Source organism: Schistocerca gregaria, chromosome 8 (assembly GCF_023897955.1).
Source record: "Schistocerca gregaria isolate iqSchGreg1 chromosome 8, iqSchGreg1.2, whole genome shotgun sequence".
NCBI classification, from domain to species: domain Eukaryota; kingdom Metazoa; phylum Arthropoda; class Insecta; order Orthoptera; family Acrididae; genus Schistocerca; species Schistocerca gregaria.
This window is the reverse complement of record NC_064927.1, coordinates 421,518,048-421,540,970: the sequence shown is the minus strand read 5'-3', so window position 1 is coordinate 421,540,970 and position 22,923 is coordinate 421,518,048. Positions and strand designations below refer to the sequence as shown.

The window sequence follows — 22,923 nt, the reverse complement described above, 5'->3', positions numbered from 1 at the left end:
GAATGGCACCAAGGCCATACTGGGAGGCGTCTGTAGTCAAAACAAGATTCTGGCCTGGTTGGAAGGAGACCAAGCAAGGCACCATGCACAATTTTGACCTTAATATGGTAGAAGCAGTATCACAGGTAGGCGACCAGTGAAAAGGAACACCTTCACATAAGAGAGCATGAAGTAGCTGGGCCAGTGTGGCTGCACCAGGATTAAATGTACGGTAGTATGCAATTTCTCTGAGAAAGTCTTGCAACTCTTTGACACTGGCAGGATGTGGCTAAGCTGTAATGGCATCAACATGCTGGTGTAAAGGTCTTGATGCCAGCTTGGAGAGTTTCAAACCAAAATAGATGATAGACAGTTGAAAAAATTGTGATTTGCCGAAGACACATTTCAAACTCACAGCCTGTAGCTCCGTGAATAAGGCATGAAGGTTCTGCAAACATTTATCTGTTGAGACCACAACACCATCCAGGTAGTGAACCCCAGAATGGAGGCTGTGAGTTGCTCCAAAAATCACTGGAAAATGGCAGGGGCACTAGCCATGCCAAATGGCAAGCACTGGTATTGATATACCCCAAAGGGAGTATTCACTACAAGGACATGTTTGGAATAATCATCCAGAGGCAGTTGTAAGCAGGCTTCTGAGAAGTCCATTTTGGAAAAATATTGGCTCCCGGAAAGCCATGCTGAGTGTTCATCCGGACAGGGTAAGTGATAGGTATCAATAATAGATTGTGAATTTACAGAATTTTTAAAATCTTCACAAAGCCAAAGGTTGCCCTTAGATATTTTGATAATTAATGGAGTAGACCATTTGCTTGATGAGAGAGGCATAATAACACTTAAAGATGTAAGTCAGTTTATTTCCACTCTGACTTTTCCTGTGCAGCTACTGGGACTCGGCAGGCATGAAAGAAACAGAGGCACGCCATTGGTTTCACTGTAATGTGAGCCTTGAAATCAGACTACACTCTAAAACTTCTGAAAACAGTGGGGAATATTCTGAGCAAAGAACATCCAGTTGGTTGTATGGAACTTGATCCAATACAAGAAGCACTTTGTCAGAAATAGAGAACCCAAAAAATTTTGAAGGCGTTAGTTTACAGTGTGGGCATCATCCACTACTAGAAAGATCAAAGGACAAACTAGTAATTTGTACACTGCAGAAGTAAAACTGGGTGTCCATTGTCACTCACCAACTGACATGATACAGGAGACAAAGCCGGTGACCCAAGACCTACATAGCTTTGATAATTTAACAAAGTTACTGCTGCACCCATGTCACTTGCATTTTTAACATCTTGTCAATCACATATACTTCAATGTAGAGTTTGCCTGGGACTACCATTACTTGGGAAACAAAACACTGTTCAAAAACATTTTCATGTTTGAGGGTTGCACACAGATGCGATTTGTCCCCCCATCTCTTGCACATTGGCCATCGCCCAAAGCTTTGTTTGGGCACACGGGCCACTCGCATTGAAGAAAATAGTAAGGCCATGACAGACGAGGAGCACTTGGCCACTGTTGTGACACGCCGACTACTGCTACTGTCTATCCCCCCCCCCCCCCCCCATTTCCTCCTGAAGTAACTGACAGGGGCTGTGGAGGGGAGGAAGCAGTGGCGGCTACTTCACACCACACTTCTATCTGATTTCCTCTGCCATAGATACTTCAAAAGGCTGAACAATGTTCAGAATACCTGTGAGAGAGTTATTTTCACATTGTAAAGCAATGCTCACAAATTTCCCCATCAGGCGTATTATAACATCACAAACCATCGATTCGGCATATGACGTCCAATGGCCCTCAGTAACAAACTGGCAATGGTGCCCAAGGTCTGTACAACTATTGCACCCACTTCTGAAAATGGTATAACTCAATGTGAGGAGCAATAAAATTATATTTGCAGTGACAATTAGAGAGCCAGTAATAAATACATTTCATCCCAAAAGAAACTGGCAGGTTTCTGAAGAGGAGCTAGCTGGCAAAAGAGGTGATAAACAGAAGTAGAAATCCATGATAAAAACGAAGCCTTACACAAATTGGTGTTGGTGACTCCAAAAGCTTGAAAATACTGCCAAAGGCATTTTTATGATATTCCTTCCAATAGGGCACAAGTGAGTGCGCGCGTGCACGCACACATGCACGCCTATGCCCCTACATGGCACCATCTGGGCACACAATGCTAGTGCTGCATTTCAGCAGGTAGATTAGGTTGGGGTTGTATTAGGTGAGGGGGAGGAGGGGGAGGGGAGGGAGTGTAACGGTTCCACCTGCTTTTATTTCTTCACCTGTTGTGCTCAGTGTTGACGTACTGCGTTGCTACACTGGCTGAAAAATGGGGTTTGTAATTTGGACACTGACTAGGGTAAATAATGTAGTCGACAAATGCTCAGCTGCGTTTCACTGTCTTTTACTTTTCCTTTTCAAAACCAACCCCATATACACATTTAATATGGGCAATGCACTACTGTTTAAACTTTCCATAAGCCTCATTCATAGTTTGCAAGTGTACCTCCACATACTGCTACTATAGTTTACTGTTGAACATCTACGAGCAGTAAAAGCATAACCACAAAGTTTCCAGTTCTTGAAGAACAGAAAGGTACATATGGAGCAGACACTGTCATTGGTTTTACACACGGCCTATTTGTTTAACACTTATTTCACAGTTAATAGTTGAAGCATTGTTGCTGTTCTAGCCAAAACAGGGTCCTCGTCTGAAACTTGGCTGTGGACTGACTGTCTTGTGACCAAAAATCGGGCCCTTATATATCCTCACAACAATAGGTACTGAACTTAACATTGTTCGAAGAAATTGTAACTAAAACTTAACTCATTAAATTAACTGAATACAACAAAAAATTCCGTATTTTAAGTTTCTTCTACTACAAGGTTTAGGCCATGAAATTAACAAATATAGTTACATAAACAATTATTTTGACAAAGCTGTTAATCACTTTGTAATTAATGAAGGGCTGGTTTTTCTAACATGTTTTCAAATAGAGCCAAATAGATACTTTATGATTACTAGTATTTTGTCTTCCAAATGTTTATAATTAGTATAGAACTTATATTTGTTCATGCATCAACAACAGAATTTAAGTTACAAAACAATTACTGATTTCACCCTGTAATAAAAGGTACTAACTAGTAATAGTCAAAATAAATTATAAAATCAGTTATATACATAAAACTAAGCACAAAATCAGGTCTGATCTTATACTCTTTAAAACTGAGGGCCAACCTTTCTCTTTATGAAAATACAGATTATATTCATGTATATTAATAGTAATTAGTTAAGAGTGAAAAACCAAATTTAAGGAGGCAGCTGGCAAAACAAGAGGGGAATTAACATTATCCCAGCCTGCTTCATCACAAGGGGTGATGGGGGAGGGGGAGGGATGGAGAGAGAGAGAGGGGGGCTGGAGGCAGGAAGAGGTGTTGGGGGTGTCTGGCTAATGGCTCTGGGAAGGCAGCCGGTTAACCAGCTAGGAATACAGGAGGGAGGTGTGGCAGGTGCACGAGCTAGGCAAGTGATGCACAGGTGTCAGAGACAGAGGAGAGTGGCACACACTGAAGTGGATGTGGGAGGGGGTAATAGGATGGAGGAAGGGGAAACTGTTGGATGGAGGATGTGGGGACAGTGGGATACCAGAGACTGAGGGCAGGATGGTTATAGGAGCGAACGAGTGTTGCAAGGGTAACTCCCATCTGCATAGTACAGAGAAGCCAGTTGTGGAGGGAAGATCCAGGTGGCCTGGATTGTGAAGCAGCCACTGAAATTTAGCATGTTATGCTCAGCTGCATGTAGTGCCAGCGGATGGTCAACTTTGTTCTCGGCATCAATTTGGTGGTGGCCATTGATCCTGTTGGATAGCTAGTTGATATTCATAGCAACATAAAAAGCTGGGAACAATGTTTGGAGGAGAGTTGGTATATGATGTGGCTGCTTCCACAGGTGGCCCATCCTCTGATATGGTATGGTGAGCCTGTGATAGGACTGGAGTAGGAACTGCTGGGCAGAGGGATGTCAGGTCTTGCACATGGATTTGATCCCTGTGGCAAGGAGATGGGAATGGGAGTAGCATTGGTGATGAACTAGGATGTTGTGTAGTTTGGGTGGGTGATGGAACACCACATTAGGAGGGGTGGAAAGGATCTGGGGTAGGATGCTCCTCATTTCAGGGCATGATGATAGGAAACCAAAGCCCTGACAAAGGATACGGTTCAGTTGTCCCAGTCCAGGCTGATAATGGGTGACAAGGGGAAGACTTCTTTGTAGCTGATTCATAGAGGTGGTGGAAAGACTGGGGGTGTGTGAGGATATGGCACAGGAAATCTGTTTGTGGATTGCATTCAGGGGTTGTTCCTGTCTGTGAAAGCCTTTGTGAAAGTGACGAGAGCTTCCTTGCCCAGTATCATGAAGGACTCACAAAGGCCTTCACAGACAGGCACAATCCCTAAACAGAGTCTGCAAACAGATTTCCCATGCCATATCTACACACACCACACACACGCAAGCCCCCAAACACTCCCAAGAATCATTTACAATGGAGCACCCTTCTTGTCACCCAACATCACCCAGCACTGGAACAACTAAACCTAACCATATCCTTCATCAGGGTTTTGATTATCTATCACCATGTCCTAGTATGATCACCATGTCCTAGTATGAGGGACATCCTTCCCATCTGCCCTAATCTGATGTTCCACTGCCCACTCAAACTACTTAATATCTTAGTGCGTCATCAATGCCACTCCCTCTCCCAACTTTTGCCACATGGACCTGCCCAGTCCACCCACCCAGCACTTCCTACTCCAGCCCCTTCACAGGCTTAGCCTGTCCCATCAGACGCTGGGCCATCTGTGAAACTAGCCAAGTCACACACCAACTCTGCTGCAAACAATGCACAGTTTTTTAAGTTGGTACTCCACCTGAGACAACCCGCAACCCCAACCCAGTCCACCTGCCAAACTAGAGCACTCACACTGGGCATATCCAGCTGGTGCCACGGAGGGGTAGAGCCACGTATGCGTGTGTGTACTTTAGCTCAAGAAAGGATTACTCTGAAAGCTTGCAGTTTTCTTTCTTTTTTGTGTGTGCCTGACGATAACGCAATGATTCAGCTTTTTGGTGAATGGTCTCCTTTACTCCCTAAATATTTAATGTCAAAATTGAAGATGATATAAAATGCTGACAGCCAATAATAAGAAAAGATTTGCTGAAAAAGAGAAATAATATAACAAACAATGGAAAATCCAAGATGGAATATAACAATATATGAAAAGGAAAGTTGCTACTCACCAAGTAGAGGAGATGCTGAGTTGCAGAGGGGGTACAACAAAAAGACTGTACCAAATAAATCTTTCGGCCAGCAAGGCAGCTGTCAAAAATAGACCACACACACACACACACACACACACACACACACACACACACACACACAGGCGAGCGCACGCGCGCACGAAAAAACAACTCATGCACACACGACTGCAGTTTCTGGCAACTGAAGACACACGGGCTTCAGTTGCCAGACTCTGTAGTCTGTCTCTCTCTGTGTGTGTGTGTGTGTGTGTGTGTGTGTGTGTGTGTGTGTGTGTGTGTGTGTGTGTGTGTGGTCTATTTTTGACGACTGCCTTGCTGGCCGAAAGATTTATTTGTGACAGTCTTTTTGTTGTACCCCCTCTGCAACTCAGCATCTCCTCTACTTGGTGAGCAGCAAATTTCCTGTTTAGAAATAATACAACACTGAATACAAACTTAATTTTTAGGAAGTCTTTTCTCGAATTATTTGTTTGGAATATAGCCTTATACAGAAGCAAAATGTGGCTGATGAACAGTACAGACAAAACTAGTACACAAGCTTTTAAAATATGGAGTTACAGAAGCGTGCTGCAGACTAGATTGGTAGGCAGGGTAGCTAACACAGTGATATTGCATTGATTCAAGAAGGAACATTTAATTCTGTAATATAGGGAACTGGGGGCAGGGAGTGGAGGGGATAAAAATTGTAAGGAAGACTTCGGCTTGAATACAGTAAGCAGGTTCATATGAGTGTAGGTTGCAGAAGTTGTACAGAGTGAAGTGTCTGCAATCTGATAGCAGTGTATTTCTATATTAATTTCTAGAATAGCTTAATATATTCAAATATAATTCAACAGAAACAGCCAGAACTTACAAGCATTACACACAAACAATAAAAGTTTAATTAAAAAAATATGTGTGGCATATAAAAAGTAACAGGGAAACAGTTTCTCAAATATTTTTCATGAAACTATCTACATAAAACTATTTACCTTGTGTCTCCCCATTTAGCCAGACAACTACCATGGAAGGAATGGTTGCACAGAATTGTCAATATGCCGTCGACACTCTCATCCATTCGCTCGAGACAAACTGGGCATGTGGGCAGTTCAGTATGTGAAGGAGGTGGAGCCAGTTCACCTTCACTTCCCCCTTCACATACAAGCTCAACGTGAGACACAAACACCAGATGGCAGCAGCAGTCAGGTTCCAGAGAATTAAAGGGCACACCATTGAATGACGTGTAGAACTCGGCAGCTGCTTGCTACCTTCCCACCAAATTGTGGAACAGAAAAATAAGAAGAAACATAGCGGATAAGAGGCTGTGACCATATAGTTAATTTTATTTACATATGCTATAATTTCAAGATCTTTCTTTACATGTTGGCAATCACTTTTATCCTAAGCAACAGAAAAATAATCCTGAACCACAAGAAATGGGCACTGACGAAGAGGAAAAGGAGAAGGTAGATTATGTGGGCAGATCAGAGGGGATTAATCAGGAAAGAAGAAACATAAAGGTGAAAATGAATTATATGGTTATTAGCTGTGCAGGCAGGAAACAACACAGATAATTTAACATTGTTCCTTATACTGTACTTATAATTTTTTACACCTTGCCTAGTGATGAACTAGTACTTGGCCAAACGACAAGTCCGTAACTTAAATTAATCTTTCATGCATGATTTGCAAAGAAAAGAAGAGTCAGAAGAACTTTATGCGGATAGAATATGGCCTGAAATCAATCCAGAAATGGATTTTACAGTATACACATTGCTGCAGAACAAAATTAGTGACACAAAGCTGTCAAAATGTCAGATACCCACAACTTCACTATGGTGGGAAAAGGCACAAAAAGTTCTATGTAGTAGATATGCTGGATTATCATATCTTCACTCAAAAAGATTGACTCACAGAAAAGTTACACTGAGAATTAAAAATCTGATGATGATACCCTACTAGTGAGACATAACTTCTGTGACAAGAAGCACAGAATACAGGAGATAGGGAACAGAAGAACAACAAAGCTCAAGCATTAACACTGACTCAGTGGCTCACCTCAAAACTACTGGAAATATAGTGGAAGCAGAGAATTCTTACATCTACCTGGGCACCACAGCTACAAAAGTTGGTGGGGTAACAGCGGATACTAAATCTCAGGCACAGAAATCTAATGATGCAATCATTCAAATTTACCCAAATGTAGAAAAGTACTGATACCTCCATACAAACTATTATCAGAATATTTAATAGCAATGTTATGTATTGTTCTAGGTATGTGGAACATCTGTTGTTTTTTTGGTCTTCAGTCCAGAGACTGGTTTGATGCAGCTTTCCATGCTACTCTATCCTGTGCAAATCTCTTTATCTCCGAATAACTACTGCAACCTAATACCTTTTGAATCTGCATAACGTATTCATCTCTTGGTCTCCCTCTACGATTTTACCCTCCACACTTTCCTCCAGTACTAAATTGGTGATCCCTTGATTGCTCAAAACATGTCCTGTCAACTGATCTCTTCTTCTAGTCAAGTTACGCCACAAATTCATTTTCTCCCCAATTCTATTCAGTAGGGTTGGAGACTTTGGAACAAGCTGCTGGAAATCCATTCTGGAGTGTAATTAGCAGTCTTCGAAATGGAGGTAAGAAGGAAATGACAAGTATTTTGGACAGGTCAGGAAAACTGCTGGTGAATCCTGTTGATACCTTGGACAGATGGAGGGAATATGTTGAAGATTTGCTCAATGTAGGTGATAATATGATCAGTAATGTTTTAGATTTTGATGTACAATGGTATAGGAATGATGATGGAAATAGGATCACATTTGAGGACGTCAAGAAAATGGTCAATAGATTGCAGTGCAATACAGCGGCTGGCGTGGATGAAATTAAGTCGGAACTCATCAAATACAGTGAAATGTCAGGTCTTAAATTGCTACACAGGATAATTGAAATGGCGTTGCAGTCAGGGCAGGTTCCATCAGACTGGACAAAACCAGTAACCACACCACGCTTTAAACATGAAAACAGAAAAGATTGTAACAACTACAGAGGTATCTCTTTAATCAGCATTGTGGGTAAAATCTTCTCAGGTATTGTCGAAAGGAAAGTGCGAGTATTAGTTGAGGACAAATTGGATGAAAATCAGTGTGGGTTTAGACCTCTTACAGGTTGTCAGGACCAGATCTTTAGCTTATGGCAAATAATGGAGAAGTGTTATGAGTGGAACAGGGAATTGTATCTATGCTTTATAGATCTAGAAAAGGCATATGACCGGGTTCCTGGGAGGAAGTTGTTGTCCATTCTACGAGATTATGGAATAGGAGGCAAACTTTTGAAAGCAATTAAAGGTCTTTACATAGATAGTCAGGCAGCAGTTAGAGTTGACGGTAAATTGAGTTCATGGTTCAGAGTAGTTTCAGGGGTAAGACAAGGCTGCAACCTGTCTCCACTGTTGTTCATATTATTTATGGATCATATGTTGAAAACAATTGACTGGCTGGGTGAGATTAAGATATGTGAACACAAAATAAGCAGTCTGGCGTATGTGGATGACTTAGTTGTGATGGCAGATTCGACTGAAAGTTTGCAAAGTAATATTTCAGAGCTAGATCAGGAATGTAAGGACTATGGTATGAAGATTAGCATCCCCAAACCGAAAGTAATGTCAATGGGAAAGAAATATACATGGATTGAGTTCCAAATAGGAGGAACAAAGTTAGAACAGGTGGACGGTTTCAAGTACTTAGGATGCATATTCTCACAGGATGGCAACATAGTGAAAGAACTGGAAGCAAGGTGTAGCAAAGCCAGTGCAGTGAGCTCTCAGCTACGATCTACTCTCTTCTGCAAGAAGGAAGTCAGTACCAAGACTAAGTTATATGTGCATTGTTCAATCTTTCGGCCGACTTTGTTGTATGGGAGCGAAAGCTGGGTGGATTCAGGTTACCTTATCAACAAGGTTAAGGTTACGGATATGAAAGTAGCTAGGATGATTGCAGGTACTAGTAGATGGGAACAATGGCAGGAGGGTGTCCACAATAAGGAAATCAAAGAAAAACTGGGAATGAACTATGTAGATGTAGCAGTCAGAGCGAACAGGCTTAGATGGTGGGGTCATGTTACACGCATGGGAGAAGCAAGGTTACCAAAGAGACTCATGGGTTCAGCAGTAGAGGGTAGGGGGAGTCGGGGTAGACCAAGGAGAAGGTACCTGGATTCGGTTAAGAATGATTTTGAAGTAACAGTCTTAACATCAGAAGAGGCACCAATGTTAGCCCTGAATAGGGGATCATGGAGGAATTTTATAAGGGGGACTATGCTCCAGACTGAACGCTGAAAGGCATAATCAGTCTTAAATGATGATGATGTTGATGATGAAGATGAAGATGACCTCCTCATAAGTTACATGATCTACCTATCTAATCTTCAAGCACTTCTGTAGCACCACATTTCAAATGCTTCTATTCTCTTCTTGTCTAAACTGTTTATCATCTATGTTTCACTTCCATACATGGCTACACACTTTACAGATACTTTCAGAAAAGACTTTGTGACACTTAAATCTATAGTCATTGTAATAAATTTCTTTTCTTCAGAAATACTTTCCTTGCCATAGCCAGTCTACATTTTATATCCTCTCTATTTCGACCATCGTCAGTTATTTTGCTCCCCAAATACCAAAACTCATTCACTACTTTAAGTGTCTCATTTCCTAACCAAATACCCTCACCTGGTTTAATTCGACTACATTCCATTATCCTCGTTTTACTTTTGTTGGTGTCCATCTTATATCCTCCTTTCAAGATACTGTCCATTCCGTTCAGCTGCTCTTCCAGGTCCTATGTTGTCTCTGACAGAATTACATTGTCGTTGGCAAACACCTAAAGTTTTTATTTGTTCTCCGCGGATTTTAATTCCTACTCCAAATTTTTCTTTTGTTTCTTTTACTGCTTGCTCAATATAAAGACTGAATAACATCTGGGATAGGTTGCAACCCTGTCTGACTTCCTTCTTAACCACTGCTTCCCATTCATGCGCCTTGACTCTTATAACTGCCATCTGGTTTCTGTACAAATTGTAAATAGCCTTTTGCTCCCTGTATTTTACCCTTGCCACCTTTGGATCTTCCAAGATAAGTCGTAGGGTCAGTATTACCTCACGTGTTCCCACATTTCTACAGAATCCAAACTGATCTTCCCCAATGTCGGCTTCTACCAGTTATTCGTATGTAAATAAATATATTTTGCAACTGTGAATTATTAAACTGATAGTTTGGTAATTTTCACAACTGTCAACACCTACTTTCTTTGAGATTGGAATTATTATATTCTCTTTGATGTCTGAGCTTGTCAATCGTTCCCTAATACTTTCTCTGAAACTCTCTACAATCTCTGGTTCTTTCAGTTTATCCAGGTCCCATCTCTTTAAATTCCTACTGTTTTGCAGTTTCTTCAGTCTTAATCTATGGTTCAGAACCAATAAATTGTGGCCAGAGTCCACATCTGCCCCAGGAAATGTCTTACAATTTGAAACCTAGTTCCTAAATCTCTGTCTTACCATTATATAATCTATCTGATACCTTCCAGTGTCTCCAGGCCTCCTTCATGTATACATCCTTCTCTCATGATCCTTAACCCAAGTGTTACCTATGGTTAAGTTATGCTCGGGGCAAAATTCTCACAGGTGGCTTCTCCTTTCATTCCTTACCCCCAGTCCATATTTACCTACTACTTTCATTTATCTTTCTTTTCCTGCAATCACATTCCAGTCCCTCATAACTGCTAAATTTGCATGTCTTAACTATCTGAATAATTTCTTTTATCGCATCATACATTTTCTCAATCTCTTCATCGACTTGGGAGCTAGTTGGCATATAAACTTGAACTATTGTGGTAGGCGTGGGCTTCATATCTATCTTGGCTACAATAATGCATTCACTATGCTGTTTGTCGTAGCTTATCATCATTCCTACTTTTTTTATTCATTATTAAACCCACTCCTGCATTACCATTATTTGATTTTGTATTTACATCCCTGTATTCACCTGACCAGAAATCTTGTTCCTCTTGCCACCAAACTTCACTAATTCCCACTATATCTAACTTTAACCTACCCATTTCCCTTTCTAAGCTCGTGGTCTCGCGGTAGTGTTCTCGCTTCCCGAGCATGGGGTCCCTGGTTCCAAATCACAGCCGGGTCTGGGATTTTCACCTGCACCAAGATGACTGGGTGTTGTTGTGTCATCTTCATCATCATTCATCCCCATTACAGTTGGAGGACGGCAACGGCTGACCACCTCCATTAGGAGCTTGCCTAGTACGGCGGTGCGGGTCTCCCGCATTGTTCCCCTACTCCCTGTCAGGAAGCATGGGACTTCATTTCCATTTTTTCCAACCTGCCTGCTCAATTAAGGGATCTGTCATTCCACACTCTGATCTGTAGAATCCCAGTTTTGCTTCTCCTGAAAGACATCATCCTGGGTAGTCCCCACTCAGAGATCCGAATGGGGGCCTATTTTAGCTCCGAAATATTTTACACGAGTAGGAGTGAAACAATTTCTCGTTGCCTGTCACATGGGAAAGACAATATGCAGTGACATGTACTGTATGCTGATATGTAACTAGAATTGTCACATATCCAGCAGCCTTACAAGGAAAACACACTGTGACAGGTGTCTTGTGCAACAAAGATTTTAAATGATCACTGAAATTGCAAACATCATCGATTGGTAAGTGCCTACAGTGACTCATTTTCATGGCTGAAAAATAAAAGCATCTGCAGCCATTCCCCCACACAATTTGTCCTGTTTATGGACAACATATTAATATTGATAGTGCTTTGAGATAATGTCATGTTTTGGGATGGGCCCTGGATGTGAACTATCTGGAAAGGAACAGACGAAAATCTGCAGCTAACATACACAAAATGTGGAGGAAACAATTGCAGATTTACTGAACCATTTCCCCCATGTTTCATCAATAGTTTTATCCATCATGGTAAATGACAAATTAGGCTACCATAAAGTTTTGTGCATGCTCATGTCCACATCCCTCTGATGACTAGAAGATCCACAGAAAGCAGTTGGATCTCACATTCCTGCTACAACAACCAGAAAGTTGCAAGTGATGAGGGAAGATTTCCTTATTTGAATACAGACAAAAAATGGCATTATATTGAGAGGGGCCATGCCACTTACCCCAAACTCTGCGATGAAACCTCAAGAACTCTCAACATTGACATCTATATCTACATGTACATCTACATCTACAATCCACAAGTCACATTTCAGTGTGGTTTGGAGGATACTTTGTGTACCACTGTGGTACTGTCACTTGCGCCCTTTACTGTCCATTCACAAATGGAGTGAGAGAAGATTGACATTGGGAAGCATCCTCTTTCAGAATTTTAACAGTATACTTCTCTGTGATGCACAACCCTTCTCTTGGAGTATCTATCCCTGGAATTTCAAGAGCAGTTCTGTGAAGCTCTTGCTCTTACTACACAAATCCATGACGAAATATGCCACTCTTCTTTGGATCTTCTTTATGAATCCTACCTGATAATGTGCCCAGATTATCCAGTAAATCATACGAACTGGTCAATGGAGTGTCTTGTACAGCACATTTATGGAGAAATTATCTTCAGATTCTTCCAATGAATCTCAAACCTGCCATCTGCTTTCCCTACATTTTTAAGTGGTGGGTCCACTTCAAATTGTTCCAGCCCCTTTCGTATACATGGGTCCCAGAAGGAACAGTCAGTATTTCCGCATATGATAAGAAATGATCATTCAAAGTAAAAAAGTTAGGTAAACGTGAACTCTAAAGTGCATGCCTCATTAGCTACAAGCAATTGTTCATCTTTGCTATTGAACATGTGCTCATAGCTTTTAAGGTATGCATTGTAGAGCCAATTTTTACTACACAAACTTTTTTCTTGTTGTGGTCCTTACAACTTCCTCTCAAAATATGTTAGAGATCTGTTTCACAGTACTGAAGATGAAGAAGAGCTCATATTCTTAAGATATGCATTTTAAAGCATACATTTAACACATTTTTTGCTTCAAATGATCGTTCCTGCCATAAAGCTGAATATCAACCATTCCTCCTGAGACACCAGGTATTTTGATTTTTACGAGTCCCAGTGATTTATTTACAATAGTGTGATGAACAGGAAAAGATTTTTCTTCCTGTTTATGCAGAATCCTTCCTGAAAATGGGGATGACCTCGACTCTTCCCTAAGCACTTGATAATCTTCTTGCTCCAGAAACAGATGAAAGACTGCTGCAAGAGGGGGAGCAAAGTTATTTCACATAATCTGTATAGAATCTCAGCAGGTTCAGATCCCTTTCCTTTGTTGACTGATTTTAGCTGATTGGGTCCCTGTGATCACCTCTTCTCCAACACAAGAAAATGATTATCATCACAGCATCCTGCAAACAATGTGGAGGTTCAAGATTCCATCAAATCACAGTTAATATCAATGGTGGAATCATTCTGCAAAGAAAGTATTACAGAAGATAATTCACTGTTGCAGTAAGTGCTTTAATGTGGCAGAAAACTATGTTATGAAGCAACTTAAATACCTACATAGTAGCCCATAAATCTGCATTAATCTATGAGCTACACTTGTTTAATGGGGCAACACCCATGCAAACCAGTTTCTACATCTACATACATACTCTGCAAACCACACTACAAATTTCCTTTACTGTTCCACTTGAAAATGGTATGAGGGAAAAACGACTAGCTATGTGCCTCCATAAAAGCCCTAATTTCTATTGTCTTGTCTTTCCGGTCCTTATGATAGATGTATGGGTGCCAGTAGAATCATTCTGCAGTTGGTTGCCATACTGATTGAACCAACTCTTAAAAAAACTAGCACCATGCATATGAACTGCTTCAATGTCTTTCTTTAGTATGGCCTGGTGGAGATGCCAAAGGCTCGAAAAGTACTCAAGGATGGCACAGTGGTCACCAATGAACACCACTTTCCTTGAATTGTGCCAATAGACTGAAGTCAACCATTCACTTTCTCTACTACCAATGTCACACATTTATTTCATTTCATTTTGCTTTGCAATATTACGCCTAGGTATTTAATCGATATGACTGTGTCAAGCAGCTCAACACTAATACCATATCTGAACATTACAAATTTATTTCTCTACTCATCTACATTAATTTACAGTTTTCTATATTTGGGGCACGATGTCCTTCATCGCCCTAAATTATGTCTATATCATGCTGTATGCTCCTGCAGCCACTCAACAATAAAACTTTCCCGAACACTACAGCACACTCGGAAAACAGATGCAGATTGCTGCTCACCCTCTGCATCAGATCATTTATGTATACAGAGAACAAGAGCTGTCCTGTCACACTTCCCTGGGGAACTCCTGATGGTATCTTTGTCTCCAATGAACATGCAACGTCCAATACATCATACCGGGTTCTATTGCAAAAAGTCTTTCAGTCACTCACATATCTCAGAACCTAAACTGTATGCTCAGACCCTTGTCAATCATCTGCAGTGTGGCACAGTACCAAAAGCTTTCCAGAAATCTAGGACTATGGATCCTGCCTCTTGCCCTATATCCATGGTTTGTAGGATATCATGTGAGAATAAGGCAAGCTGAGTTTTGCACGAGCAATGCTTTCCAAATCTGTTCTTAGTTGCGTACAGGTGCTTTTTTGGTTTCAAGAAATTCATTCTATTTGAACTTTGAATAAGCATTCTACAGCAAACCAACATCACGTTATTGGTCCATAATTTTGTGGGTCCATTCTTTTTAACTTTCTTATATATGGGAGTCAAATCCGCTTTTTACCAGCTGCTTGATACTTAATGTGTCAGGTGAGAGCTTTGTTACAGATGCATGCTAAACAAGGGACCAGTGACTTAGAGTATTCCCTGTAAATTGTGAATTGGGATTCTAATCAGACCCGGCGACTCCTTTATTTTCAACTCTTTCAGCTGCTTCTGAATGCCAGGGATGCCTATACTGAGTAGACAAAAGTCATGGGACAGCAATATGTGCATATATAGGTGGCGGTAGTATTGCGTACACAAGCTACAGAAGAGTGGTGCATTGGTGGTGCTGCCATTTTTACTCAGGTGATTCATGTGAAATGATCATGGCCACACAACAGGAATTAAAACACTTTGAATGTTGAGAGGTAGTTGAGCTAGATGCATGGGACATTTCATTTCAGAAATTGTTAACGAATTCAATATTCTAAGAGCCGCAGTGACAAGAGTGTGCTGAGAATACCAAATTTCAGGCATTACCTCTCATCACAGACAACACAGTGACCAATGGCCTTCACTTAACGACCAAGAGCAACAGCCATAGAGTTATCAGTGCTAGCAGACAAGCAAAACCATGTGAAATAACCACAGAAATCAATGTGGGATGTACGACGAACATAACCGACAAGACAGTGCAGTGAAATACAGCGTTAATGGGCTATGGCAGCAAACAACCGATGTGAGTGCCTTTGCTAACAGCGTGACATCACTTGCAGCCTTGCACCTGAGCCCGTAACCGTATCAGTTGAACCCTAGACAACTGGTGAGTCTCGATTTCAGTCAGTAAGAGCTGATGGCTGGGTTTGTGTGTGATGCAGACCCCACAAAGCCATGGACCTTAGCTGTCAGCAAGGCACTGTGCTAGCTTGGTGGCTCTACGATGGTGTGGGTTTTCCTTACATAGAGTTGATTGGGTCCTCTGGTCCAACCGCACCAATAATTGACTGGAAGTGGTTATGTTTAGCTACTTGGAGACCATTTGCAGCTGTTCATGGACTTCCATTTCCCAAACAATGAAGTGCCATGTTGCCAGGCCACAGTTGTTTGTGAGCGGTTTGAAGTACATTCTGAACAGTTCAAGCAAATGATTTGGCCACCCAGTCACCTAACATGAATCTTATCCAACACTTAAAGACATAAATGAAAGGTCAGTTCATGCACAAAATCCTGCACGGGCAGCACTTCCACAATTATGGATGGCTGTCGAGGCACCAAGGCTCAATATATCTGCAGAGGACTTCCAATGGCTTTTTGAGTCCATGGCATGTCAAGTTAGTACACTATGCCAGGGAAAAGGAGGTCCAACACTATATTAGGAAGTATGACATGACTTTTGTCACTTCAGCAGATTTCATGTCCTCGATATTAGAGTCTGTGTAACAGTCAAACACTGGTATGACAGTATGATCCTCCTACATGAATGATTTTTTTAAACATGGAATTTTGAAACATCAACTTTCGTTTGCTGTCTCCTAGCGCCACACCAGAATGTCAAGATTTCTACCAAGTCACTCTTTGGAGAGCATTTGGATTTTTTATACAGACAAGCAAATTTCTGTGAACTTTTGCCTGTCAACATTTCCATATTCTTTTTTACCCAGGAGTGCAACAATCTCTGCTTCCTCAGAATTTTCCAAATTTTGTTATTAAATGATAGCAGATGTTTTTTATCCTTAATCCACTTACTTGATATCTACTTTTTCAGAGTGCAATATACAATCAGTTTAAACTTTGCCCGTAATTCCTTTATGGACCTCACACTGGAAGTAAATGTTGTCCATTCATTATCCTAAGTGGGATACAACAACTGTTTACATTCTATTTCCAGCATAAAAACTCTCCTAGCCTTCTAGATGGATGCATTAACTTTAGTAACCATTGTTGCTGTGATGACACAATGATCACTATTATCTGTCTCTTTAATGGCACTGTCAACAATGTCAGGCCTGTTTGCAGCTACAAGATCTAAAATATTTCTACTCCACAGGGGTTGTCAAACTAACTGTTTAAGACATATTTAATTGGATAGATAAAAAATCTAGTCACCAAGGGGCAACAGAACACACACAATGATGGTTGCAACTGTTTTTTATGTGCGTGTTCTGCTGCCACTTGGTGAGTAGATTTTTTATCTATCCAATTAAATAATTTTGTCAATAATTGAATGTTTTCATTGTTGTAACTGTTCAAGATAGTAACTTCCAGTCACAAGCAGAGATGTATTATGATTATCAAGGGGAGGGGGATGTTGCTGCTGTTGACAATGGCCACAGTATTACAACTTTTCTGAGTACATGTTTCACACTCCAGATGAGACTTTTGGATGTGGCATCACTAATACTGAACAATTGTATTCCCTAAACTTTATCCTTTCCCTTTACCTCATCTGTTGCATTTTTATCCTATAAAGTAAATAACATTATGAATAACCATCTTCCTGAATGAGATTTCCACTCTGCAGTCGAGTGTGCGCTGATATGAAACTTCCTGGCAGATTAAAACTGTATGCCGGACCGAGACTCAAACTCGGGACCTTTGCCTTTCGGGGGCAAATGCTCTATCATCTGAGCTACCAAAGCACGACTCACAACCCCTCCCCACAGCTTCAATTCTGCCAGTATCTCTTTTCCTACCTTCCACACAAGCACTTCTGCAAACTTTGCAGAACTAGCACTCCTGGAAGAAAGGATATTGCAGAGACACGGCTTAGCCACAGCTCGGGGGATGTTTCCAGAATGAGATTTCCATTGTGCAGTGGAGTGTGCCGGACTGAGACTCAAACTTAGGACCTTTGCCTTTCGCAAGCAAGTGCTCGAGTCTCAGTCCAGCTGACAGTTTGAATTTCATATCAGCGCACAGTCCACTGCAGAGTGGAAATCTCATTCTGGAAACGCCCCCTCCCCAGGCTGTGGCTTAGCCATGTCTCTACAATATTCTTCCTTTCAGGAGTGTTAGTTCTGCAAGGTTCGTCGGAGAGCTTATGTGAAGTTTGGAAGGTATGAGATGAGTTACTGGCGGAAGTAAAGCTGTGAGGACGGGGTGTGAGTCATGCTTGGGTAGCTCAGATGGTAGAGCACTTGCCCATGAAAGGCAAAGGTCTCAAGTTTGATCTCGGTTCGGCACACGGTTTCAATCTGCCAGGAAGTTTCATATCAGTGCACGCTTCACTGCAGAGTGGAAATCTCATACTGGAAACATCCCTCAGGCTGTGGCTAAGCCATGTCTCTGCAAGGTTAGCAGGAGAGCTTCTGTGAAGTTTGGACGGTACGAGACAAGGCACTGGTGGAAGTAAAGCTGTGAGGATGGGGCATGAGTTGCGCTTTGGTAACTCAGGTGGTAGAGCACTTGCCCACGAAAGGCAAAGCTCCCAAGTTCGAGTCTCGGTCTGACACACAGTTTTAACCCCCCAGGAAGTTGAACTATCTTCATCTTTCAATAAAACTGGATTTCTCACTTTATAAAATGCTATTTAATGAGAATTGCTTCATCAGCTTTTGTTCTCATTTATACACAGTGAATTTGTCAGCTCTGTTCAGTTACGCAATATCAACGACTTTCTGATATCTGGCCTCTCTTGTGGAAGAACACTCAGTGTAAAAAAATCTCCACCTCCTCACTGAATATTTGCAAGGTGTTATGAAAACAAATTAAAATAAGAAACTTAAGATTAAGAAGATGCGAAAGCATGAAATCCACCACTATAACATGAGTGAGCACGGTGAAAGCGAATTAATGTTCAACGTTAGCAGATGATGACACTGTCCCTCCTCCAGATGAAAACAAGTTAACTTCCGTTAGTAGCAGATGACAACACTGTTTCTCCACCAGATGAAAACAAGTTAACTTCCAATATTAGCAGATGACAACACTGCCCTTTCACCAATGTCGAACTTTCTTCCAGACCTTGACTTTCACGTCCCATTCTGTCTCATCTGTTCCATTACGTTGATGGTCTCTTTGAATGCCACCATTTGAAATTCATTGTGGCAAGTTTTGGTGCTCTGTTTCATCAGGTGTATATTGACCTGTAAGGAATCTGTTCTGAAGCAACCTCCCTGTGTTGTAAATGACTTGACGATGAGTAATATTTTGATAAGGTAGTTTCTGGAGTGGTGGGAGTGTGTTTTACAACCTGGAAATGGCAAGTGGCAAAACTGATGATTTCATACAGGTGTATATGCAGACGAGAGGGAAAAAAACAGGTTTTTCCCAGATTTCCCGGCTAAAAATACATTTTCTCCCAGATGAAAACACATTTTTCCATGTTAAGTGACAGTATACTTTTCCTCTGAGCTATAAAACTTATCAATCCTTTGAACGGTTATTGTTTTATACACCTGTGTGGAATTTTTCGGCACTTTGGAAAAGGGAATTCAAGGTAAAAAACACATTTTAGAAAGACATTTGATGTGCAGCAACATGTACACTGTTTATTTTCGTATTACAAAAGTGTAAATTCGAATTCCATCAAACACCGCAAGTTACTTTCCAAGGCATTGAAATCGAGACTGCAATGCACTTTTGTAAGCCACTCTTAGCTCATGTCACGTGATCTTGCCAGCTGATGACAGCGGATATTCAGAGCATAGGACACATGTCGGCCAATAGCAACATCACTGTTAAGCAGCGCGAACACACAAATAGAAAAAGTTAATGGTCTAAATTAATATAGATGGTGTTGCTACAAGAAAAGAAAAGCTTTCTCCTGAGGTCTACAATCTCTCAAATAAGAAGTCCATCAAAGCTACAGGACTATAAAAAAAATCAACAAATGTTACATGAAAGAAAACAACAAACCTGAGTATGGAATGTATAAGAACTCCATTAAAGCTACAGGACTATACCAAAATCAACAAATGTTGCATGAAAGAAAACAACAAACCTGAGTACGGAATGTAAGAAGTGCCATGTATTGATTTGGAGAGCCATCTCGAACAATTCTAAGATGCTGAATGTCTGCATGACATGCTGCAGTGAAGGTAAGGAGATCATGGCAGGTCATGGTTGCCGGTACTGCAAGAATGCATATGGTCTGGCTGCGCTGGGATGCTCGTTCCATTGATGTGAGTTCACTAATAAGCAAAGTAAAAGATACCAGCAACTTTAACATACAAGGCAAAAGTACATTATTTTTTCTTCATAAGCTTTTCTTATATCTCTATGGTTCTGTTTTTATACCAAAGAAAATTTCAACTGTGCGTGGTCAGCTCATAAACCAGTTCAGTGGATTTCACTAAGAATTAACATAATTTATGAGTTACAAACCAGTTTCTTCCTGCACAAATGACCTGTAGAAAGAATGAAAATATGAGCGACAGCAAAGGAAATGGTTAAACACTGGACATTTTATTACAAGGGAAAGTTTCTGAGCTGGAATATAAATATGGTAACAGGCAGTTCTTAGTGGAATATAAATAATGGATAGAATAAAGATAAAAACACAACATGTAGCCGAGGCACTGAGACATAGACAGGCACATAAACAAGACTGAGAATACTGAATGAAATTTTCACTCTGCAGCAAAGTGCACTGATATGAAACTTCCTGATAAATTGAAACTGTGTGCCAGATCAATACTTGAACTCGGAACCTTTGCCTTTCGTGGACAAGTGCTCTACCAACTGAACCACCCCTGCAGGACTCACAACCCATCCTCACAGCTTTACTTCTGCCAGTTTGGAAGTTTGCGGGTAGAAGATGAGGTACTGGTGGAAGTAAAGCTGTGAGGACAGATCGTGAATAGTGGTTGGGTAGCTCGGCCAGTAGAGCACTTGCCCGCAAAAGGCAAAGGTCCTGAATTCGAGTCTCAGTCCCAGCCTATGTTTCAATCTGCCAGGAAGTTTCAATACTGAGAATGTTGTTAGGTATTTGACTTATTTGTCTTCAGGGCAAACAGAGTACATTCACGCTTGCACAGCTAAACTGTCCCAGTCAATTATGCTGTCCCACCACTGCTCAAATGGCGTGAGCTGCTGTGTTAGGCAGAGTGGGTGAAAGAAGAAAGGAGGCAAGGAGCAGTAGGAAAACTCAGGGAAGTATGGCAGATGGCTGGGAGGAAGAAGCAGCAGGCACAGGAGACAGGAATGTGACACTAATGAGCTCTCTATGACCACATGCAGGGAAAGTTGTCCATAGTGCGTAATAATGCAGAGGAGTGGATTGGGAGGGGAAGGTAGAACAGAGGGCGAAGGAGACTAAGGAGAGGAGAGCAAGAGGGAAGTTAGAGTCATTGCATAGGGGTGGAGATGGGTGTGGGGCAGGAGACAGGCAGGGATTGATGATGATGATGATGATGATGTTTGGCTTGCGCTCAACACTGTGGTCATCAGTGTCCGTACAGATTCCCAATTTGCACAAAGTCCAATCTAGCCACTTCCACGAATAATGATAGAATGATGAGGACAATACCCAGTCCCCAAGCAAAGAAAATCCCCGACCCAGCTGGGAATCGAACCCAGGACCCGTGACCAGAGGTAGCAACACTAGCCACTATAACACGAGCTGCAGATAGTAGGGATTGAGGCCAAGAGGATTGTGGGGTCGCATGGCATGCTGCAAGGACAACTCCGACCCATGTAATTTATGAAGCTGGTATTGGGGGAAGGGGGGGGGGATAGAGGGCAAGGTGGGAGGGGGGATTCAGATTGCATGGATTGTGACGCAGCTATCATTAAATAGAACATTTTGTGCTCATAGTTATGTTCCACTACTGGGTGGTGAAACCCACATGTGGATACAGTTAAATGACAGGCACAGATGATTGGTATTTCTTCAAGGGACACAGTGAGATGTGCTCATATCTGCAACAGCAAACAAGCAAAGCACAAGGATATCCAGATCTCTTCAACAAACAGTATGACCACACACCTTAAGTGGTCAAACAACTCAATGCAACACCATTGTTTATGATCAGCAAATACATGCTGACAAAACAGTTGCATTTAACATGTCTGACATTGTTGTACATTAGCCAGATAAAAGATTATGCATCTTAAATGAAGTATGGTCCTGCAGGACACGAACATTAATGATATGGTGGCTCAGAAGAAATCAAAATATAAGGATCTGAGCTGCAATGTAAGTTGAACGTGGAATGTTTACACTGACGCCACCCGATCACAGCTGGTCCCCTGAGAGCAATATCACAGCACCTGAAGAGCAGTATGTCTAGAATCCCAGGACATAGTGAAGTCAGTGAAATACAAAACATACGAGGGCTAGAGTTGAGCAGGTGTAAGTTGATCCATGACAGATGCAATGGGGTGTGTTTAGCAGCTTCAATAATGTAACATGACTTTTTTGAATGTCACTATGGCAATGCCTCAGTGTTGCCACAACTCTGTAGATGACTACTGTTTTTGCCTGCAGCCATAAGCAGTTTGCAGTTAACAGCTAAGAACTATCAGGGATCCTTATACACTGTCTTGACTACAGTCTGTACAAGGTTGGCAGGATGATTTAGGTTGGTTCATATCAAACCTACAACCCACCAGCAATACCTCCACTTTGACAGCCACTACCCATTCCATACCAAGAAGGCCCTTCCATATAACCTAGCCAGCAATGGCCATTGCAACTTAAGGGAGGAGCAATCCCCATTAAAATACACCAAGGGTTTCATTGAGGTTTTCACAGTTCTAAATTACCCTCCCAGCCTCGTATAGAAACAGGTTTACTATGCCTTATCTTTCACTCACCCACCTTCTCCCAGAGCACCACCATCCAGCCACAAAGGAACATTCCACCGACAACTCTGCACCACCCGGGTCATGAGAGCTGAACCACATTTTCCGCCAGGTTTT

The 22,923-nt window shown here is 41.5% G+C and overlaps 1 protein-coding gene across 1 annotated transcript in view; it reads right to left on the bottom strand.

Annotated features, from left to right (window-relative positions):
* LOC126284480 (BRCA1-associated protein) overlaps positions 1–22,923 on the bottom strand; it is a 123,420-nt gene that overhangs the window by 49,264 nt on the left and 51,233 nt on the right. Inside the window, exons 4-5 of the mRNA XM_049983438.1 lie at positions 20,003–20,192; positions 6,298–6,569 (exon numbers count right to left, since the gene is read on the bottom strand). Coding sequence (XP_049839395.1) covers positions 6,298–6,569; positions 20,003–20,192 — 462 coding nt within the window. The remainder of the gene's footprint in view (positions 1–6,297; positions 6,570–20,002; positions 20,193–22,923) is intronic.